The sequence below is a fragment of the Bombus impatiens genome, unplaced genomic scaffold, assembly GCF_000188095.3.
Source record: "Bombus impatiens unplaced genomic scaffold, BIMP_2.2 scf_0219, whole genome shotgun sequence".
Taxonomy (NCBI): Eukaryota; Metazoa; Arthropoda; class Insecta; order Hymenoptera; family Apidae; genus Bombus; species Bombus impatiens.
In genome coordinates this window covers 698158-720254 of record NT_176638.1, presented here as the reverse complement: position 1 = coordinate 720254, position 22097 = coordinate 698158, and the positions used below count along the sequence as shown (strand labels likewise).

The window sequence follows — 22097 nt, the reverse complement described above, 5'->3', positions numbered from 1 at the left end:
TATTTTTATAAATATTTGACAGAAGTGATAAATGAAAGGCCAATGTAATATAAGACCCATTATGTAAAATTTTCAAATAGCAACCGCCATTCTTTGTGTCATGTTTATTAGATCACAATTTATATTCAGCAGTCTAAATATCATTTTGTCGAATCATTGTTATTTAAGGTCATGGAAGACGCTCGTGTGTGAAATGCAATTACTTATTCGAGAGGAGGAAAAAGTACTGTGACGTTTTTTGCTTTGAACTAGTGCTTCTTTAATATGTATCTTAACGCGTTTTACGAGTTCACTTTAATTCCTCTTACATTTATTTTTGTTAAAAAATAAAATTATTATTGGGCTTTTTATAGAAATGAACAACATAAAAAGAACTGGGGAGATCTACTGAACAGTATATACTGAGGCATATATATATAAATACACAGACACACATACACACGCGCACGCACACGACATACATACACAGAAGGTTGAGATTATGAACATTCATTTTGATATCGAAATATAATGAATCTGTAACAAGTACATATGTGTTCAATGTATGTATAGCCGAAAGAAATAGTTTTGAAAATCAAATTGTTCGATGCGTTCATATCGTATTGTGTATACGTATACATTCTCATTAATAATCACATATATGTATAATTATAATTCTTATAATTTTAAATCATTTAATGTAACTTCTACAATCTTAATTCGATCTACACATCAGTTGGACAATCGTATCGTATTGCATATTACACTTGTCAACTATTCTACCTATTTTTGTTTTATCAGTTCCATCTTCCTCAGCTAGTTTAATAACAAAAAGCATTGTAAAATCAAACTATAAGAAAATAAAAAATGGTCTTTAAAGAGAGAAAGAGAGGGAGAGAAAGAGAGCGAAAGAGAGAGAGAGAGAGAGAGATAGAAAGAGAGATAGAGAGAGAGAGAGAAGACCGTTCAAGTTTTGTATCAAAAATAAAGCGACAAGATTGGATAGTTATTTTTAACGTATCCTAATATGCGTCATATCAAGTGGGCGATATAACAAAGGCTATTTAAATAAAAATTTCTAACAGTGTGGTTAAAAATGAATGCTTTTATTCCAAACGTAAAACTTATTATATATGTAATTCCGATTCAACGTTTTTGATCGAGAGTTTTACAAGTACATGTATTTTACAAAGATACACTTTATTAAGTTTCTCGGTACTACATGTACTAACGCTTAAGTTATTTCATCGATACGCCATGCAATAAAGTAAACTAGATCTATGTATATACAATAACTATAATATTTACAGACAAATTTTTAACTATAATATCACCACGCTTCGTTTCCGTTAGATATGGCTACATGCGTTTGTAAAAATTCAGCCGAATCTTTCTTGTTCGTTGTATAATGAATTGGTCATGATTTAGTTTAAATATGAATTAAAAATTACTTTATGTCTGATCTATGCGACTTTTAAGACATCGTTTAATTAATGATTTAGGAGAAATTATTCTTTGCAGCCAAGTCCGGCTGACCAATTGCAAATACCACCGACCGGATCAAAGGATAGTTTATCGGGACAAGTGTACTCAGCTCCGATTACCTGACCGTTCACCATTCTGGCGCAAGTAATAAATTTTTTGCAAGAGTCGGGATGTGGGAAATTGCCTTGATCCAGACATCGGAAGGTTCCTTTGCTGGTGAGGAAGAGTTTTCCGTTGAAAGTAGATTTTCCAACCACCGATTCCTCCTCGTCCTCGTAATAATCGTAGTCGATAACAGGCGGTCGCCTAGGTCTTGTCGTTACATTTTGTAGAGTTTTATCCTTCGTCTTTGACTTTTGTCGATCTCTGAGACTCGGGGTGAATCTGAGGGTAGCCCTGCTTGTTGTCGCGTCCGTTCTAGGTGCAACCGTAGTGCTTATTTTGCGCCTCAGACCGTTCCTTAACGGTGTTCGACCTGATTGTGTAACTCTATTAGTTATTCGATCTCCAAAAACAAAAGAGACTAGAAGAATCCCGTTAGCACCCATGGAAGAACATAAAAGATGCATCAGCACGCATATGATTTATCCAGCGTGAAGAACGAGATGTGCCTGCACACGTAAGGATACAGGCAAAAAGGGAAAGAGTATCAATGTGCGTAAAAGTTATAATTGCATTAGTATTCATATTGGGCGTTGATACAGACGGTGATGGAAAAGGTGAAGAACATGATTGCAATTATAATAGAGTAGAAATGTATGGAAAGGACAAAAATATTAGCAAAACAGGTGAACGATTATGAAGTCGACGAGGTAGAGTTCTCAAAAGATGTTGATTAGCTTCCATTAGACCCCCAACAATGAAGTACATCTTCAATAAGAATAAAATGTGATTAGTTCTTGATGGTAACCTCGGCTCCTCAAAGGTTTTATAGTGTTTGAGTATCAGAATGGAAGAAGTACACGAATTAGAAGTAAGTAAATGGAAAAGTATCGTCCTCATCGATTGATTCGAAGAGTATGAGAAAATATAAGTCGAAAATTGCAGTGCAATGAGAAATTATGTCCCAAGTGATCCATGAACAAGAGTGAAATATGCGACTTAACATTTTAGTTTATATAAATTAAGAAATCTGATGGTGGAGGATTTAACAAGTTGAGTGTACCCGTAGCTGATGTTTGTGGAGACGGTGGATCTGCCAAAGTCACCGCGAATTCTTGTGCTCTACTACTTTGATCGATATCTTTTTCAGATTTCGGTGTTTCTGTTCTTTCATCCACGGCATCTAAAACATAATATAGAAACGTGTCTTTAAATTGTTTCTACAATTATTTAATAATATATTCTTCGAAAACTTTTTATTTTATTTGATTAACGGAGAGCATCGATTAAAGGAGATTTGAATTTCAAACATATCGCGCACACAATTGTTTACGCAACGCACGCGTTTCTAATGGTACGATATTTGGTCGACGCGGCGTTGTGCTTCGCAATAATTGGCGGGACGCGGCGCGATCATGTTACAGAGTTTCGAGTTGTAGAGTATCATGGTTATGTGTAGATTTTATATTATCGTATCATCACTTACCGAGTTTTTCGTTAGCAAGAGTTTCAGACTTTCCGTCGTTCGAATGAGTTTTTCGATGATTCGCGAATGTGTTGGAAGTTTTGCTTTGCAATGTCGCCAAATTGAATGTAGTGGGTTTCCTCAACCTGGTTGATGGCAAATTTCCTGGTGTACGGGATGTTACCGTACTCTTCGAGGAATTCACCTGTTCGTAGAGCATACGCAGATTGTATTTTGTTTAGGTTCGTTAGAACGGTAAGTAGAATTTTCTCATCGGTCAATCAAAAAATATTAGTCGACGGTCAATTGGTATAAGTTATCAACAAGAAGCTGACGTTACGAAGTATTTAATATGTCGAGAACGAGTTCGTGAACGATTTTTTTTTATAACCGATTAATGAAATTTGATTAGTGAAACATTACCTCGATAGGAGATAATAGAAACACAAGATGCCTCGAATTTTATGACGCGAATAATACAAATTCAAAATATGTCGTATCTTATTAATTGTTCGTAGATAGCGCGTTGTAACGAATCTCAGTGAGGTATCAAGAGCGTAGGATCCTTTACCTAAACGTTTGTAATTTTTGCACTTCAGTTTCACATCGTAAGACTTATACCGATTGACATGTTGGCCGTTTTATTTTGAATAATCGTATTCAGGGCTGAAAAGCACTGAAACGATGCATGAGAGAAGAGGAGCTAAGAATAATTAGAGGATAAGCGCGCGAGACAACAATGGCACTTCATTCTTGTGTTAAATTGCTGAATTTCGTAGCTAAGCATTAACCCTTTGCACTGTTGACATTTTACTGCCATTTCAAAAGCATCAATGAACAAAGGTTATAGAGAAAGTTTCATAATCGTCGAGTTCGCGGTAAATATACATATATGTAAAAGGAGCAAAGCACAAAGGGTTAAAATACATCGTAAGATGAAACAAAATAAGCGTAACGAAGGCGCCCTAAAATATGCGACACACGCCTCGTAGAAGAAAAAAGTGTTAATTGATTTGAGGGTAGAGTAAAATCAGTGGTAGGTGAAGATTATGGCGAAGATGGCAGAAAAGATGCTCGATGAATTTCTTCCGTAGATAGTGATCCCTTCTGAAATACTTTTCCTCCTGCTGTTATACGATCTTTTTCGTTAATCGTTGTCACCGAAGAATCGGATCAACTCCTTTCTTTCGTTATGGCGTGAAATGAATGCCGCGATCGATCTGAGCTTTGTCGTATGCTTTTAAAGTCATCGACGAGTAGCTTTGTTCTTTTTTCGTCCGGATGTCTGGATAAACTACAAGGAGGTCTGATCGGTTTTGTCGTTTTTATTTACGGTTCGTGAATGTTGCGTATTCCACTTTGTTTAGTTAGATGTAAAGAGAGAGAAAGGGAGGGAGAGGGACAGCGAGCGATAGCGTCTGAGTTAGAATTACATATTGTAAAGAAATTGTTATACTTCTTTTTTTATGTCATCGCAAGTCGCAAGTGTAGGAAATTTAAAGTCTAAACTGACCTCAGACTCGGATCGACCGATATTTTCCTCGATCCGAAGACGTTCTTCTTTGGAGACAGCTTCTTTTCCGGTAAGATTTGCCTTTGGCACAACCTTCTTTTCCACGCTTGTCTCTTCCTTGTTCGCGTTTTCTCCATCATTTCGATTTTCTACAGAATTACCCGCTTTCGTTCTTTTCGTGGAGCCAGTTATCGCTTCGATTTGCTCGGATTCCTCCTTAGCTGATTTCTTCGTTACTTTCAGTTTATCATCGTCGTTGACCGTACGATTAGTCGTACGAGTGGTTGTACTGGTGGCAAGCGAGTCGTTCACAGCTGTACCAGTAACAAAAGGTCTGCGGTGTCGCCCTCTGTAGCTAATAACTCTACGACGAGGATGTTGCGTTCTTCTTGTTTCTTTTATCGAATCCTTTTGATCTTCGTTCGATGGGCTTACATAACGATGATCCTGCCTACCGTCCTGAGATTTACGTCCAAACTCGTGATTAGGATTAAATTCGATCCTTTGTCGGCGGCGATTAAATTTATTCGCCGATCTTTCGGATTGAGTAGAAGGACGCGTCGTGGTTGACAACGATGAACTGAACTTCGATTCTTCGCCATCCTTCACCACGTTTCTTCTAACTTCGCCAGTTTGTTGGCTGCTACTGACCTTTTCGTCTGTCGAATAATTCTCTTGCAAATGTGCAGCATGCGTTCCATTTTCTATATGTAATAACCCTGTTTCTGTTACGGATTCTAAGATGTTTGTTTTAGTCGTGAAATTAGATTGTACTTCGGTTACAGAGGTTGAAGTGGAGTCAGTATTTTTAATAGACAGGGTAGCGTCGTCATTAGTCAAGGATTCACTGGTCGTAGAAACAATAGACTCGGGTTCATTAGAGGATAGAGAAGTAAATGTAACAGGTGAATCGGTCGGAGAAATTACGGGTATAGAAATCGAAGGTGCTGCATTTGTTTCCAAACTTGGTATCTCCGTAAAGAGATCTATATCTTTTTCTGTTTGCACTCGATTCGTCGATGGTGCTATACTTTCGTCTCTGTCTTTAACTTCGTTACTTTTCGTGAAAAAATCGGGCTTTAAAGTTGTAATAACTTGGTTCGAAGATTTGGAATTTTCTTCGCTATCATTATGGTTAAAATCGGTAACGATCGTTCTACCTGCATTGGGTTGTTCGATTTCGTTAGCGATCTTGGAAGAAACATTTTCTTTGCTTTCTATCGACAATGTTGTCCATTCGGTGGTTGATTCGTCGTTCTTTACTTGTTCTGGTATCGGATTTTCCGTTTCGCTTCTAGTAACATAAAAACCACGGGGGACTTGGCTTTGCATTAAATCAACTAAAGGAATACCACGCATAGTGGTAGGTTTTAGGGTGACAGTCGTTGACGAATCCTGTCGATCGATCCTCTTCTTGTTAGTCAACGAAATATCGTTTTCATCGATATTATCCTCAACGTAATACGTGTCTATACTATCCACGGATAAATCTAAATCATTTTGTATCGCGTAGCCTGTCTCTTCCTTTTGATCATGCTTATTTGGCATTAAAGTTGTTGGTTCTGCATTGAAAATTGTATCATTCCGAACACTTGTTCCCTCGAGAATGCGGTTCGTGTTTTTTTCATGCGATAAAATCTCTTCGTCCTTCGCTTTAAGAGGAAACAAGCTCAAGAATATGGGTGACGGACTGCTGGCGTATTCGTTCGTTTGATAACCAATTAGTTCCTTGAGGGTTGGTAGTCTATTGACTTCCGAGCTGGCGACCTGAAAATTAGAAGAGGGTAGCACGCTTAATGACGATCTTCCGAAACCTTTCTCTTCGATCTCTCTCTTTTCAGCATTCTCGGGGCAATCTCTTTTTGTCTTAAACGAGAAGAGAGAGAAGGTAAAGAAAGTGGACGATCCTCTGCGCTGATATCGGTGATTCTATGCTGATTTTCTGGTTGTCAGCTATAGAGGTTTGACGATCATTGATTCGATTATCCTGGCAGCTTTGTTCCGGTATTCAAGATCGGGGAAACTAGTTGACAGTGATTCGACGAAGGACAGAAGAGGAGAGAACTTTCACCTATTTTTTGACTCGTTGATCGTTAGATATCTTGTGAATTTTTCATGATACATGATAAGGATAATCGTGTCTATATATATATATACATTATCGATGAACGATTCGAGAAGACGCGTTTTATTACTTGGTAGAGTCCCTACTGCCGATCAAATTGTTGAACACCGATTCGATCTCGATCGTGGACGATTCATGAGATTCCGTGGTGAACCGTGCCTGATGAAGAAATTCACCCTCTATGGGCAACGTGGATCTTTCGACTTGGCCCTGGCGAATCTCATTCACCGATTCGTCCTCGTTCCCTTCCGATTCATCCAGGGAATCCGTAGATCTTTCCAGCGTATCGGAGATCGGGGAGGCTGTAGTAGCAGGATGTTCCAATCGAGCGATCGTAATCTGAAGGGGAATCTTCGTGTTCGACGTTAACGAAGAGTATTTCGTTTTTATCAGAATCTTTTGTCTTTCCGTGGTGGCCGATTCCTCGACGGATGTAACCAATCGTGTCACCAGCGGTTGCGAAGAAGGCGTAGTCACGTAATCTCCATCTACGAAGTTCTGAACCTCCGCTCGTTCCTCGTTCAAACTCGTCCAAGTAGTCGAATCTGCCTCTTCGTTCTGATTACGCGGTGTCGTTCGTAAAGATTGTTGCCTTCTATAAGCATCCGCCACGTAGTCGAATTTCTTCGCTGGAATCAGAGTCTCCGTGACCGGTGGTTCTGTGCTGGGAACTGGACGTCTCGCGTAGAAACGCGTTCTCACCTGCGTCGAGGAGTCGAAGCTGGGCGAATGCGTAGCATCTGCAAGCGATTCTTCGTTCTCTTCTCGCTGATTCCTCGTTATCTCTCGATATTTGTAACGCGTCCTCGGTTGACGAAAGTTCTGATATCTAGACTTGTGATTGTTCGATTCTCCGGATTCCTCTGGTAACGAATCGAGAGAATAAAGACCCTCCACGCTCGCCGTTTTCTTCAGCGATTCTGGGACTCTATAACGAGGGCGAATCTCTGGTGAACGATTATTAAAAGATACCGATCGATGGCTTTCTTCGTTTTCTGAGGATTCGTCGACGTTTGCGGAGCTTTTATCGAGTGTCGTTTCGCTTTGTACAGTTACCGGAAACGGAGAACGTCTTTCACTGGTCGATGGAGTAGTGTAGCGGTTCCAGAATTCTTCCGATTCTCTTGCGGCGGATGGAGTAATAGGGTAGAAGGTTTCATCGTAGGCTCGATTGATTCTTGGAGTAGCGTTTTCGACATTACGTCGCACTTCCAACTGCAATTCCTTCTCGTCCCCGAATTTATTCTCATCTATGAAATCTTCTTCGATAAATCCCGTTGTTCTCGCGGTTGTAGAGGAGACCGGTCTACGACGAACGAACAGGCTCTTTCTACGTTTCGACAGACCCACTTCGTTTCTCTCGCTAGTTAAAGGCACGTGGGACGAAGTTTCTATATTTGGATACCAGTCGTTGGTGACATTTTCCGAAGAAGAAGAAGAAGAAGCAACTGGCCGCCTGCGTACAAATTTCTTTCTCACGTATCTGGAGTCTAAATAGTACGTTCTATTGTATGTCTCTAACCTACGGTTGGATTGGAAAGCCGCGGAAGGTGTAGTGAGCTGCGAAATAGTGGTTGGCAGGGCGTCGAGTTCGTTCCTCGATGGTAACGTTTCATCCGAAATATCATTCGCGTCGGTGAAATTAATTAAGAAATTCGATGACGTGGTTGATTCCGTTGCACCGGTTTCCACTGTCCACTCCTCCTTGCTTGTCGTGGAATCGACCACAACGGCGGTAACATTATCGATTATCGTCGAGGCCATCGTAACGACATCGGATTCGGAGAAACCAGTGTCACTGATCGCAGTTTCTGCAGTCGACGTTTCCAAAGTGACTCCTGTGAAACCATCGGTTATATCCAAGTCGATCGTTTCTGCCGTCACAGTTTCGGTCGTTGACAAACCGAAATTTTCCGTCGAAACGTCCGACGTTTCAGCAACGATCGTACTCGTCGCATCTTCTCTAGGAGTCGTAGATCGAAATCTAAGCAAAATTTGATCCTTTTCCGTGGAAGAATCAGCATCTACCGTGGATACCGTGCTTTGAACCGGCCGAACACGCTTGATCACTTTCCTCCTACGGGGAATTAATTTATTTTCTTCTTGTTCTGCTTGCGATGTAGCTGTTGTGCTCGATGTAACGGGCCGTCTTCTTAGCAAAACTTTTCTGCGCCTCGGAACAGCCAAGTTTATATTCTCTTCATTAACCGTTTCGGTATTGTTCGCAGGAAGGACGATGATCACGTTTGGTTCAAAATCTTGCAATTTGATAGCGCTATCGGTCGTTGTAAGGACTTGATCGAGCCCTTCGCTAGCATCGACTCGATCGTCCGTCTCCGTGTTCACTTCGTTCTCTATTGTCAATTCCGTGGTACGAACAGCTTCGACGGTGTTCGTCTCGGTATCTAAACCAGTAATCGTAGTTTCTTGCGTTTCCGGTGATATCGTCGTTGGAGATAAAACTTTATCGGTTTCGTCTATGGAATTCACGATCGGTCGTTCGGTCGTAGTTATAATTATGGGTATGGTGGTGTCGTTCAAAGAACGATCGACGATCGAGTCCGTTGTTGTAGTAGATGTCGAAGAATAGAAGAAATCTGGCGCGGCTTCGCTTGTTTTTTCTTCCGTCTCCTTTTTGAACTCACCAATTTCTACGTTGTTTCTTTTCCTCGTATATCTTGTCCTGGCGTACACGTCTCTGTTCAATGCAGTCGGCTTTTTGAATACCTTGATGTTGGTGATTTTATCGTTATCTATCTCGTCTTTAACCGTGTTTTTCGATCTCGAAGATAAGCTCCTTCTGGGATAACCTTGGGCGATCCTAACGATAGGACTGTCCTCGAGTTCGTTAGCTTTGGTGGATTCGGTGGTGGTTTTAGCAATTGGCCGGCGGAACCGCGTTCTCGAAGCATCCGTGACAATGGCCGTGCTAACAGGAGGTTCCGTAGTTCGAATGCGTTCTCTAACTACGGAGTTGGACGAATCTTCGTTTCTAACTCTGAAGGTCGGCGGCGTGTATCTACTCACTCCTCTGCTTTTCGACCTTCCACGAGTGTGCGCTGTCTCTTTGACAACGCCGCCGCGAGAAGATTCGATTTGCTCGTTCTCAGTAGTCGGCTCGTTTCGACCGGCGTTCTCCTGCCTCGGTCTTAATCGATCTCGTCCTACCAAAAAGGACGAGCGCGTTTGGTTTCGCGACGATATACTCACCTTGGACCTCGTCTGATCGTTGGACGGTGGCAACGGAGTGGTGGTAGGCTCGGTCGTAGGTCTATTTCTTCGGTTAAAGCTAAAAGGCCTTGGCTGAGATACCGATGCGGTGTTGATCCTTGTATTTGGAACCGACAACGTAGACAAGTTCGCTGGTGCCGTAGTTAGGAGGATTTCCGTAGCCGAATCCTCGACGAGTTTCACAGATTCGGTGGTAGTCGAGCTAGCCTCTGGAGTCGTTGTCGGAATCGGTTTTTCCGTTTCCGACTCGACGAGGATATCGTTCGGTGTCGAAGATAAGCCAATCGAAGGTAAAATGTTGATCACTGGACTCGTCGCGGTGGTGGTATCCACCTTTTGATCGATTTCGGTCGCTTCGCTCGAGACCGATTCCGTAATTGGTTCTTGGCTAGTGGATGCCACTTGCGAAACAACCTCCGTAGAATGTGAAGTCGTGCTTCTGAATCTTTGAACGCTAACATACCTAAAGAATATTTAAATAATTAGATAACAGTCGCTTGAAGTTTACTAAATGGCGGAGATTGTTTTAGGTATAGAAACCTGGATTTAGTTGTCTGTGGACTTTCTTCGTTTGCGGATGAACGAGATTCCTGATCTCTGGTATTTTCGGAAGAACTCGTCTCGGTATTTCTATAATCGAAAGAAGCAAGTTATTCGCTTTTCGAAATTGTATTCTTTTTACTTTTGGCAAACAGCGATTTTGAATTAAACGCGAACTTACTTGGGAAACACGCTGGGACGCCGGCGTCGGCTGGGAATAGGCGCCTCTTCTTCCGTGTTCTTATTTTTCTCCTCAACGTCGTTCTCGTATCTGAGGGATTTCCATTGCAACGTTTACAAGAACAACATCGTCCTCCTGCGTCTATTCTCTTTCACTTACCTTGAGGTGGAAGGTCGAGCGCGTCTGATGTTGATATAATTAGGCGTCGCTCTCTGCGTCGAGCTAGCTAAGAAAGGATTGCTAATAGTCTGTTCCTCGGATGAAGCTACATCCGTGTTATCTTCATCGAGATCTTCTTCTTCGTCGAGTTGCTCGTCTTCGATCGGCGGTTCCTTCGTAGACGGCCTGTATCAAGGGAACGAAACGAACGAAACGTTATAGTTACGCAACGAATGAAACATCAGAACGTGCGATATCACGTACTTTGGTCTCTCGATGGTCACGTATTGCGGTTTTTGCGAGCGCCTCAAACTCTTCACTTCCGGAACCTCGTCCAATCCCTCGAACTGCGCACTTCCTGGCCCATTCGCGTAATTTGTATTCGTAGAAGTACGTTGCTTATTTGTAACTTTACCAGCTTGTCGATTCAGTACACGTTCGTACAAAGTGCGACTTATCGTAGCAGGAGTAGCGTTTACGCTGCCAGAATTCGCACTGTTGTCAGCATTCTTGTCTTGAAGTAACAGCTGCTTTTCTAGTTGCTCTATACCACCTGCTTTCTTGATCAGCATTATTAGCTCTTTGATAACCCTAGGATCCTCTTCGTCCTCAATATTGGTAATCTCAGGCTCATTTTTCCCAACCTTCGAGGTGGTCGTAGGCGCTTCTGTCGTACTCGTAGTCGTAGTCGTACTAGGCTTGTTTCTGGTAATCGTTTTATACAAAAGCGCTTTCGGAGTGGTAGTCGTTTTAGGCTCTTCTTCCTCTCCCTCTTCTTCATCCTCCTCTTCGACTTCGTCGTCGTCCTCGTCGTAGTACTCGTACTCTTCCTCCGTGTCTGGTTTTTCGGGGGATGGTCGACGCGTAGTGCTATAGAGATAAGTGGTACGGCTGGTGGCAGCGGTTATCGGTGCTCTGGTCGTCGACGCGGACGACTGAGACGTTTTCGATTTGGGACATACAACGTTGCGCGGATAATCGCAGGAATCGGCTGCCTTGTTAAACACCAAACCTGTGCGATCGAAGGAGAATCATTTTTAGAACGAGTAGACGACCTCTGAAACGGATTTTCGGATGATTGCGATCGAATTACCAGAAGGACACGTAAACTGGTGCGCTACTACGCCAAGACCTCCTGGGCCGCTCTCCAAACACCAGAAATATTTCTTGCAATCTCGGGGATGCGGGAAGAATCCTTCGTCTTCGCACTTGAAATCTATTGAAAATAAAAAGTTAATATTTCTGCGGTGTGGCGTTTGCGAAATATCGCGGCTAAGTTACCTGTCCCGGGATCGGGTGTCGTTGGCGGTTCCGGAGTAGTCAGTTTATTACTCAACGATCTTTCGTTCGAGTTGCTGTTGGTTTCTTCTTTGCGGCGAGCTTGCTTTCTACGATTCCGATTGGAACTCGATCGATCTTTCGACGATCTCCTTTTATTCTTGTTGCTCGGTCTTTCGTTTTTGTTCGCAGTCTTAACCGTGTTTCCTCTCTCGGAGCTATCCTCTTCGTCGGAGGATGAGTCGTACGATCGTCTGTCGACTCGTTGATCCTCCTCTTCCTCTTCGCTGGTTTTAGGACGCGAAAACGTCCGATACTTTGGTCTCGAGGAGGACGCTCGGATCTTCGGGGCAGGCGCTGCAGTCGTGGTGCTTCGTCTACCACCTTTTCTTCTTACGGTATTGCTCTGAACACCTTGGGCTCTGGGTTTCTTACGATTGTCCACTGTCTTTGACTTCTGAACGGTATTCCTGAAGTTTCAAAGGAAACATCGCTATCGGTGTCGTTGAAACTGTAAAGCAGCGATTCGTCGACTCGGTGTACTTACGAGTTGTCCGTCAAGAGCATCTCTTTAGCCGCTTCGATCAGAGGATACGGACGATCGTGACATTTGCCCCGGAAATCGTCGTTGTCGATCGTCCAAAACATAATTCCCCCCAAGTTCTTCTCGTTCGCGTATTTGGCTTTTAACTTGACTATATCTTCGTCGTCGTAACCTACCCATTGGTCTCCCTTGTACGCATAAGGACCCATAGCTTTTGCATTTGGTTGAACCACCTGCCACTCGTCCGATTGCGCTAGGCTCTCGCAAATCTGTGGAAGCGGTATCGTATTATTTGGTCTTAAAATTAATATCCCGATGGTAAACGGCAAACGCTAACTTCGTAGTAAGCGAGGTAGCCTTTCTCGCGGGTCGCGTCGCCTTCGACTCCTGGACCATCGGCCGGTGAACCCAGATCAGTGGCATCCTCGTTGAAAAGCGTGTAGGATCGGCCGTACGTTGGAATTCCTAGGATTATCTTGCCCGGAGAGGCACCCTTTTTCAGCAGATAGTTCACAGTGTAATCCTGGAAACGTTATCGCTAGCGTTAGCGTTTACGAGATTCCACACACCGATCCACACTGCCAAAGTCTTACGATCGTTAACTCGGTGTCGTAATTGTATTCGTTGTCCTCTTCCAGAGGATACAGAGGAGAGTGATGATCGACGGCTGGTTCGTAAGACGAATGGTAGTCATACGATAAAAGATTGATGAAATCCAAGTATTCGTTTAATCTAGGAATATCGTAGCCTTTGTCGATGTACTCGATACCAGCTGGCATCGCCAACGTTAGTAAAAGTCTCGGTCTTCCGGTCTTTGAAGACTCCCTCTCAAACTCCTCTCTCAGTTCCTTTGTAATCAAATATGAATGGATTCGGGAGAAGCATAACGCGTTAATAACATACAGTTAGCTAGATCGGTGAGATATTAATTTTTGTTACTTTACCTGCACCAAACTGGCATAGTTGTCTTTGTCCCGAGGCTTTCCACCGTCCCTGAAAGCTGGATATTCCCAGTCGAGATCGAGACCGTCAAAGTGATTCTTTCGAAGGAACTTTATGGCGTTCTTGACGAATTCTCGTCTTCTGTCAGGGTCGGCAACCATCGGAGAAAACCTACTGGAACCTTCGTTCCAACCTCCGATAGCCAACAGGGTTTTCAAGTTCTTGTTGTATGTTTTTAAGCCAGTGAACTTGGCGTATCCACCTTTAAAAGTTGCGCAAGGTTAATCGATGCAATTTTTTTCGTGTCCTGACGAATCTGGTTTCTCGTCCTCTCTCTCTCTCTCTCTCTCTCTCTTTCCCTCTCTTTGTTTGTCATACCTTTCTCGATGTCTTGGTATTTGTCGAAAGGCTTCAAGGCATTGTCCTTGGTGAAACCACCGAAAGCGTAGATTAGATGGGTGCATAAATACGGATTGATGTTTTGCGGTGAGAACTTGGCAGTGCCTGGTCGATAGATCGACCAGTTTGTATAATAGCATACGATCTTGCGTTCGGCGTTACCTACGTTAGACCGAGTATTCCTTTGTTAATTTCGTTTTGTACAGGTGCTTTAGCTAGCGTAACTCTTTCATAGAAAGACAAGCACGAGTGGTCGACAGAGAAACTTTGCGGAGAAATTGAAACGCGATTGAACTTTCATTTGTCGAGCGAGAAACAGATCCGCGAATCGCATACGCCACGAATTTTCATGCCTGTAATCTCGCGTTAACACAAACGAGTTGCCTTTCTGACGCGAATCTATATAATAAAATCTGTCGTACTTGCTACTTTTATCGCTTTTTACCCGTTTAACGAGAAGAAAATTACCGTTTGCCGATAATTGCAAACTGTTCGTTAATGCTTATGCACAAGTACTTACATTAGCCCGGTCATCAGTGATCGCTCATCGTGTTCGTAATTTAGGATTATACGTATATACTCGTAGATAGTTAGTGAGAAACACGGTGACTGGTGCGTCGCGATTTCTCTTTTATTTTCACACGTTTCCTTCATTGATAACCCGATTTGCAGTCGCCTTGACGAACCGTTGTCGGTACTCGCTTTCGATCGGGAATTATCCTCGATGCTTTCACTGATCGCGCACGAATCGAGGCCGTTCAGAAAGAATGTAAAAATCGAGACCAGAATCAAGATCGTACCTGACCCTGACCACCCACGTGGCACAGAGACTCGTCAACTCGGTCAATGATTTTGTTCCATCGATCACTGATAACGCACTGTTCAACTGCATTTCAGTCGCTACCGGTCTTCGGTTATTACCAGGAGTTTTTTAACATGAAATTCTATACACCGAATTGGAAAGTTTGTTTTCGTTTTCGATTTTCACTAGCAATATACTAGCAATACGTAAGTAAAAGTAGAATTTTATATAGTTTCCACGATCGTTTTCCTCGATTCGCATGCTTCGCACAAAGCGGAATTGTGCTTGCATTCGTGTTTGTGTCACGACTGACAGGATAATGATAATCGAGCAAGGAATAGGAACTACACCCGGGGCAAAGATCGACAGCGATACAGAAAGCGTCCGAGATTCTGTTTTATTCCTACACGTTGGCAATAGTTTCGCGTTATATGAACGTTACAGAGACGGTAATGGAGTTAAGCGCAGCACATAATACCGGAGATAATATCGGTAAGAGGCTCGAGACACGCGGTGTTACCCGCAAATCTGGAATTCCTACCGCAGCTGTATCAAACACGCTGTCTACCTGCTACCGAGACCGCTAAAACGCTCTGTTTCTTATTTCTGATCCTGATTATCGATGCTTGAACGAGCATTGTCGCCTAAGTACGACGTCCTACGATCGAAAAGAAGTTAGTGGTCGTTAGGTCTACAGGATACGTACAGTGTCCGGTATACTTAATGATCCGAAGCAGTTGATCTCGTGGTTAGAAACTACGTTACGTTCTATAGCTGTGCGAAGTAGCATTGGCAATCTCGCGACGCGAGGAATTTTCCGAATGTTCTTCCTTCTGTAGTACATCTTCATTTATCGCAACGAGATTTTCGTTAATGCCCGATTAAGTGAACGTTTATCGATTAAATTCATTTATCTGAACACGAGCTTCTATTACGTGGACGAAAAATAATAGCAGGAAAATTGATGAGCTGCTATCATACGAATTCTAATTGTGTAAACTGTTTGTCTACCGACAAGATCAGATAAATGGAGTTCTACCGTAATACGCGATATACGTACGCGATAGATCGCGATCGTATCTTTATCGTATCTCTTTATCGAAATGATCCGACACGTCGACTATAAGTTTTTTCCTGCAAATCGGGCAACGATTATCGTATCGATTATGAAACACGGGGTAGAAATTTGGCGAGAACGATCGCATTAAATATCCCGACGGTTTTATGCCTACAATGTTCATACTTTCGAGGTTTATTGCCCCTTTCCCTATACATATCGACTACACCTCGAATGGGGCCCCGTTTTTGCTTCGATCGTTTTCTCCGAGAAGGTGCATACGTTTCACTGGTCGAGATCTGGCGAGTTCAGTGAAACTGCACCCGCGTGCGTGCACCGATCCCCACGTGCTGCACCGGTTATGCTAGAGAAATTACAGGAGAGAGATCAGAGACTCGGTCACAAAGTAAATGGGCTATTCGTCGTTCCAACCTTGTCGACCCAATTTTTTATTTCGATAGGAACAAGCGCAAGTTTTATTCTTACTGTATCATAGCCTTTCAGTCATTCGTTCGCAACGATAGATGAAAAGATCGCGACGATAATTATCGTTACTAATTAATCACTCTTATAGGATAAACTCGTAGTGTCGATTCGCGGGCTGTTTCTCAACTTGCGGAAAATTACAAGTCAACGTGGAATTTAGCTATCGCACGTCTTGCTTTCCGCCATTGACTCGGAGACACGAAACTACTTCTCCAAGTACAAGTTCCTTTCGGAGATACTCACCGTTGTGAATCGTCGCAAGCAGAATGCTTAAGCAAAGTAGCAGCGACACTGTTCGGTTCTCCTGTAACGGAAAAGCGATGCGGCGCATTAATAATTTGTTATTCGATGTGCCTACGGAGCACGAATAATTAACTGTATCTGCGTGTAAATGGTTTCGTGGTCAGTTAGCGTGAATGACGCGTGTTACGGTGAAACTGACCGCGTACTTACCTATCTTCATCTATGCCTAGAGTAAACACGATGCGTGCGTGCAAGAGTCGGTCTTCTTTCGTTTAATAATAATACAATTATTAATATTCTCTACACATAAGCGAGAATGAGCAGCTTGTGAAATTTTGACGGAACTTGGTAGCCGCGAGCAATTTTCATATTTTTCTACGCGAAATCACGGACGAAATTAGCATCTTGCGTAAGTTTATCATAAGAAGCCTCTTAATATGATACTAAAAGTCGTGACGCGATAATAGCGTGGCCTGTCGAAATTAACGAATTAAGTAGATTTACTTATCAACAGAATAAGTAGACACGCTACTCGATGTAGCCGACGGCTACAGTATGTTAATCATCGTAGCGTTAAAGACTCGCTATAAACTTTCATCCGATCTATCTCTACGATCGATCTCCGTTTCGAATTGTGGTATTAGAAGTAGATCCGGCGATTTGTGCGCTCTATATTAAAAACTCCCACGTCGACTAAGATACTAAGGATAACGTTTTAACCGTGGAAAGAGAAGCTATCGATCGATCGATGAACGGCGAGTCGTTATGGGGTCGCGTTGGCGAGCAGCGCACCTGCCAACACATAGCGGAGATTCCGATTATATCGAAGACCTCGAGGATAAATCGACGTATCCGGCAAATAGAACAGGACCGTGACACCCAACGAGCCACTCCTCGTTACGTAACGAGTGCGTAAAGAGAAAGCAAAAAGAAAGAACATCGTTCCGCGACCACTTTCTCGTACGTTTCGGCCAGCGAGCGCGTTACGTTAACGTTACGTCGTAACGTCATTCCTGACGATAGAACAATAATTAGCATGGCCGGGAGAAGAAACTGAGAAGGCTTGAAACGACCGTCGTCGATCGCGCATTCCACTATTACGATCGACAGGGGTGCGCCCGATTTTTCCGCTTCTTCGTTTCAACGGAGTAACGCCAAATGATATCGTTTTCCGACACAAGCAGTTCGTTTACAAGCACCATAAAGAGAAGGAGAATAAAGAGAAGAATTTTTGATTTCTCGTTGGATGATTTAAAATCGGAACATCGCGTGGCAAAGAGAAAACAGTGGCGATTGAATAAATTGTATGTATAGCCGCACGCTAACATGGACGTGGGTGAGTCGAAAATTCCCCGCGGACCTATCTAAATGTCAAATAACTTTCTACGAGAACGGCAGACTCGTAGCTCTACAAGCGCGCTTCAACCGGGAAATTGTTCTGGCTAGCGACTGCAAACGATACGGTGTGCAACGCGTGAAAACCACCTGCTCCACTGACGAGTTCCATTCGGGAAGTTTCATAACCGGAACGGAAATATTCGCGAGGATTTCGGTGATTCCGATCGTCACGGAAGCTCCGACTGGTATCAGTTATCGCTGTGCAAACTTTGAAAATGTAGATATTTCAACTGGTTGTTTAGAAGTGAAAGCGTAATTATATTCGAACGTTATTCGTTGAATTCCAAGATTCTGTTCGTACCTATGCAAAGATTTAGCAAAGAGATTGTAGGTGCCGTCCGGTGATTTCAATGCTCGCAATAGTCGTAAAGACCTGAATTCGAACCTCATCGATCATAGATGATTCGCAAGTTTTGATTGTTTTTACCAGGAAATGTCAATCGCAGGTACTTTCGATTCCTCATGCAAAAAGAAAGACTATTACTCGATGTGAAAGCAGCGGGTAATAGGAATTATCGATACAGGAAAGACAGGAACGCGTTACTTGGACCAAAAGTTACATCGATTCGGCCACCGATCGGTACCCTGTAATATGTGCCAATTATCGAGGTTCAACGTTACGCAACCGTTTCAATCGGAACCGATTATTTTGATGGAACTGGCGACGAATCGTCAAACGAGCAACTTATTTACATTCGATCCGTACGACCGCCACTGGACACGCTTCGAGTTCCTGTGACATTTGAACGGCTCGTTGACGTCCAGACGATTTCGATGACTTCACCCTTCGCTTTAATTCCGTTACTTGTTGTCGATGACTCAACACCGAGACCTTTTCAGAGAATCAATCGATACGTGTATTATGTAGAACGAGTCGCGTCAGTTTAGATTTAGAACCGGGATTCTCGTGCGTTGCTCTACGAGCAAAAGTAGAAGGCTAAGCTTCTCGAAATGTTTCGTCCGGCAGATGGGGAATTCCATCTTCTAAGTTTAGGAAAACAGGCACGTTGAGAAAATAAGTGTCAACGACGTTCGTATCGAGCGAAACAAAGGTCGAAAGCGAAACACGCTCGCGAGGATCTTTCGATATTCCAGGCACGCAGGGACGAAAGAACGAAATGAGAGATAGTTAATTTTATCGTAACCTTGAAGATCCAGAATCTAGTACCGGTAGCTGTAAACCAGTTGCAAAGGTTACCGGACGATTCGCGCGACATTGTAACGAGGGTTACCATATTCAATGACTTTAATTATTTTGAATCCTGTATTCCATATCGTTTCTCATATCGCGATAAAATTCTCGCTCGATTGCAGCTCCGATACCCTTCCGTTCCTGAGATTTCCAATTATCGCCGCAATCGCGAATCGCACCGAGAAGCAACGATCGTTTGGTAAGATTCAATTATGAGTAATCTTGAGAAAGAATGGTAACCGTGGATTCGCTTAACGTTGATCAAGTGGTAATTGAAGATCGGGATCAGCTATAATGGAAATTGCATCGAGTTGCGTCCGTTTCTAAACTGTAGACTACTTGTTGGGTTTTGAAAATCCAAGTTATAATCGGTTAGCCTTAAACGAAAGAGTAATTTATTGTTTCACATCCCTATGGAACATGTAGTCGAAAGTAAAGCCGAGTCGGGTCGATCTGTCTCTGGCGGATAAATCTAGCGTGGTTTGGTCACTTTTACTTTCCATGGAATTCGCTTCGAGGCACCGGACTCTCGCTCTGTTTACCAGGAAACTAATAGTACGATCGTACCCTTAATTAAATCTTCTTTATCGTTCTTAATTACCAGAGGGAATCCTGACGATTCGCAACATAATGGAGCCCGGTGGTCCTCGTTCTTTGCTTTATTCATTTACGTTTTTCCTTTCGTTTCACTATTTTCAGTTCCGCATTCGGTTCGGCGATTCCTCGCCTCGTTCTTTTTCTGTATTTTACAATCGCAAGAAATCGACCGTAAAACATGGAAAATTATGCGGGATCCGTGGAATCCGGTTAGCGTCGTTAGGAGAGATCGAAAATGCAAATCGGAGCAAGATCATAAAATCGGATGCCCGATTTAACGTGAAATGTGTCCATGCCTTTTTTAATTTCTTTATCGATGAAAAAAGCTTACTTTCTGCCGTAAATAGGCAGGTCATAATTGACGATTAAAAGGAAAAGAAAGATCGCTGAACGAGTCTCTGAAAGGTCAGCAGATGGCCTTCCTTGCACGCTCCAAGTACTTTTTTCGTTCTTTTCTTCTCTTCTCTCGCTTTTAGTCTTCGTCCACTGTCTGCTTTTTCCGTCCGTTCGCCCGTAAGCGAACGAAACATTCCTTTGCCGACATTTTTTCCAAGGACGTTATAAGCTACTTCGAATAAGAAAAGTTCGTCTAAGCTCTATTAGCTATCGTTCTATGATTTCCCTACCACGTGAAAGCGATAACGTTTAATTAAACGGAATAGATTATTCATTTTACACTTGGTTGCGTCAATCGGTTGCACAATTATTTCCGATTGATTCCGTCTATGGTTTAGTTAATGGTTCTCGAAAAATGCCTGCAGCATTTCGAATTTCACGTTGTGTAAACGTTACAGAAATCTTAGATCGGCCCTATTCGCCATGGATCACTCTTCCAAGGACGCGCGTAACTGTTTCTTCATCTCGAGGCTTAGACATGCTGCGTTTCTTTTCTGCCATAGGTGAGAAAGTAGCACGATTCTGATCAAAAGAAGGTACCTAAGTACTTATGCATGTATGTAAAATGATATTTTCGGAGCAAGTACATAGGATGGCAGGAGGTCGGTTTGGGTAAAGCGGGTAAAGAGAACTGTTACGACCTCGACTGTTTTGCAATCTCGAATTGCTACATGCATTCGCTCCTTCTTTGCTTGTCGCGGCGGCTTAAAGTGAAGTGTGCAGTTGAAGGCAGTGGTATGGCTCGAATAACCGGTAGATTTCCTCTCCCTCCTCTACCGGCAGGAAGCCGACGATCGTTCTCAAGTATTTGATATGCATGTAGATCTCGCCCTCGAACAATCCGGTCAGCCCAGCCCCAACTTTGAAAACGCGCGGCGCCGCTCTACGAGGATTTTGTCCGTTGATGCTACCTACAATTGCCCCAGGATTCTACACTCTACTCTATCTTATCTTTCTTTCAACGGTCTAGGCTGTTTTCTTCCTCGGAGAAACTAACGTTTAGCACCAGTCATAATTTACTGAATAAAGTATGGAGAAAGTGATATCGATCAACGACCTAAAGAAGTTTTGCGGTGCCGCAAGTTTATTTTTGATGCACCGAGTTCTGACGTCCAAATCATATTTCTTGATTATCGATTCATCTCCTTGCAAGAGAACACCCTACGTTGTCTATTAACTTGCAACAGCGAACCGTCGAAATGTGGATGAGAATCGGGTCAACCTAGACCGAAAAGCCATAGGAAGATGAACATCGAACCACTCACACGGTGTTTTTTTACGTCATGATTATCATTCATTCTCGGAACGAGAAAGTTCCTTAGTGCTATGCTACCGTTACTTGTTGAATTTTTTACCTAAATTGTTCGAGCGGCTTTTCGAAGAGACCTGTCTTTTCTCATATAAAATTTTAACGAACTCTTTGCCAAAGGAAAAGATCGATAAAGGTGTAAATAATAACACCTTTGTAGTACTAATCTTTACAGGATCTTGCGTCTGTGTGCCAATCCTTATACTTAATTCGATGTCAACTACGTTTTTGTAAACAGAACAAAATTAACTGGAGTATCTGATCTTACCCAATCCATTTTCGTTGTTTGATTATCGATCCCCGGTTGTCGATTGTCTTCGTTGGAAATTCGTCAGGTCGAGCACATCGCGCACTATGCTTGCATAGACACGACTTCTCGATTCCCCGTGTACACGTTTCCGGTGCACTCGCGACCTTGTACCTGTACGTCGACACCGAAGGACACTGAAAGAATCGCGTGCACCGTTCTCCAGGGCAAGGAGTATGAGACTAAGTGTTGAGCAGAAGGTGGAGAAGGCACTGTTACTTTCATGGGTCGTTTCCACCTCTACCGTAAGACTCCCCAAGCCTCTCGAACCATTCCTGCCACTCCTTCTAACAGAGGTGAAAGGAAAACATTTCTTCCCTTCCACCTTCACCCGAATCCTCTGCGAGTTCGTTTCTTTTAATACTGA

At 42.9% G+C, this 22097-nt stretch overlaps 3 protein-coding genes across 3 annotated transcripts in view; 1 reads left to right on the top strand and 2 right to left on the bottom strand.

Moving 5' to 3' along the window:
- Positions 1 to 1066: 1066 nt before the first annotated feature.
- Positions 1067 to 6092, bottom strand: LOC117151469 (serine-rich adhesin for platelets-like). Its single transcript, XM_033319909.1, has 4 exons — positions 4545 to 6092; positions 3053 to 3236; positions 2630 to 2749; positions 1067 to 1939 (listed from the first exon to the last, which is right to left on the bottom strand). The coding sequence occupies exons 1-4, from the start codon at positions 6090 to 6092 to the stop codon at positions 1488 to 1490; spliced, it is 2304 nt and encodes a 767-aa protein (XP_033175800.1). The 3' UTR covers positions 1067 to 1487.
- Positions 3263 to 22097, top strand: part of LOC100748997 (prohormone-1) — a 60772-nt gene continuing 41937 nt past the window's right edge. The window contains exon 1 of the mRNA XM_012383707.3: positions 3263 to 3286. The gene's annotated coding sequence lies outside the window, so the exon portion shown is untranslated. The remainder of the gene's footprint in view (positions 3287 to 22097) is intronic.
- On the bottom strand, positions 6721 to 21809 carry LOC100742945 (mucin-4). The gene is made up of 14 exons (XM_024366490.2): positions 21692 to 21809; positions 16532 to 16592; positions 13923 to 14105; positions 13547 to 13806; positions 13196 to 13450; positions 12940 to 13125; positions 12606 to 12871; positions 12062 to 12528; positions 11874 to 11996; positions 11045 to 11792; positions 10781 to 10966; positions 10622 to 10711; positions 10441 to 10530; positions 6721 to 10363 (listed from the first exon to the last, which is right to left on the bottom strand). Exons 1-14 carry the CDS (start codon positions 21698 to 21700, stop codon positions 6736 to 6738), a joined length of 6552 nt encoding a protein of 2183 aa, XP_024222258.1. The 5' UTR covers positions 21701 to 21809; the 3' UTR covers positions 6721 to 6735.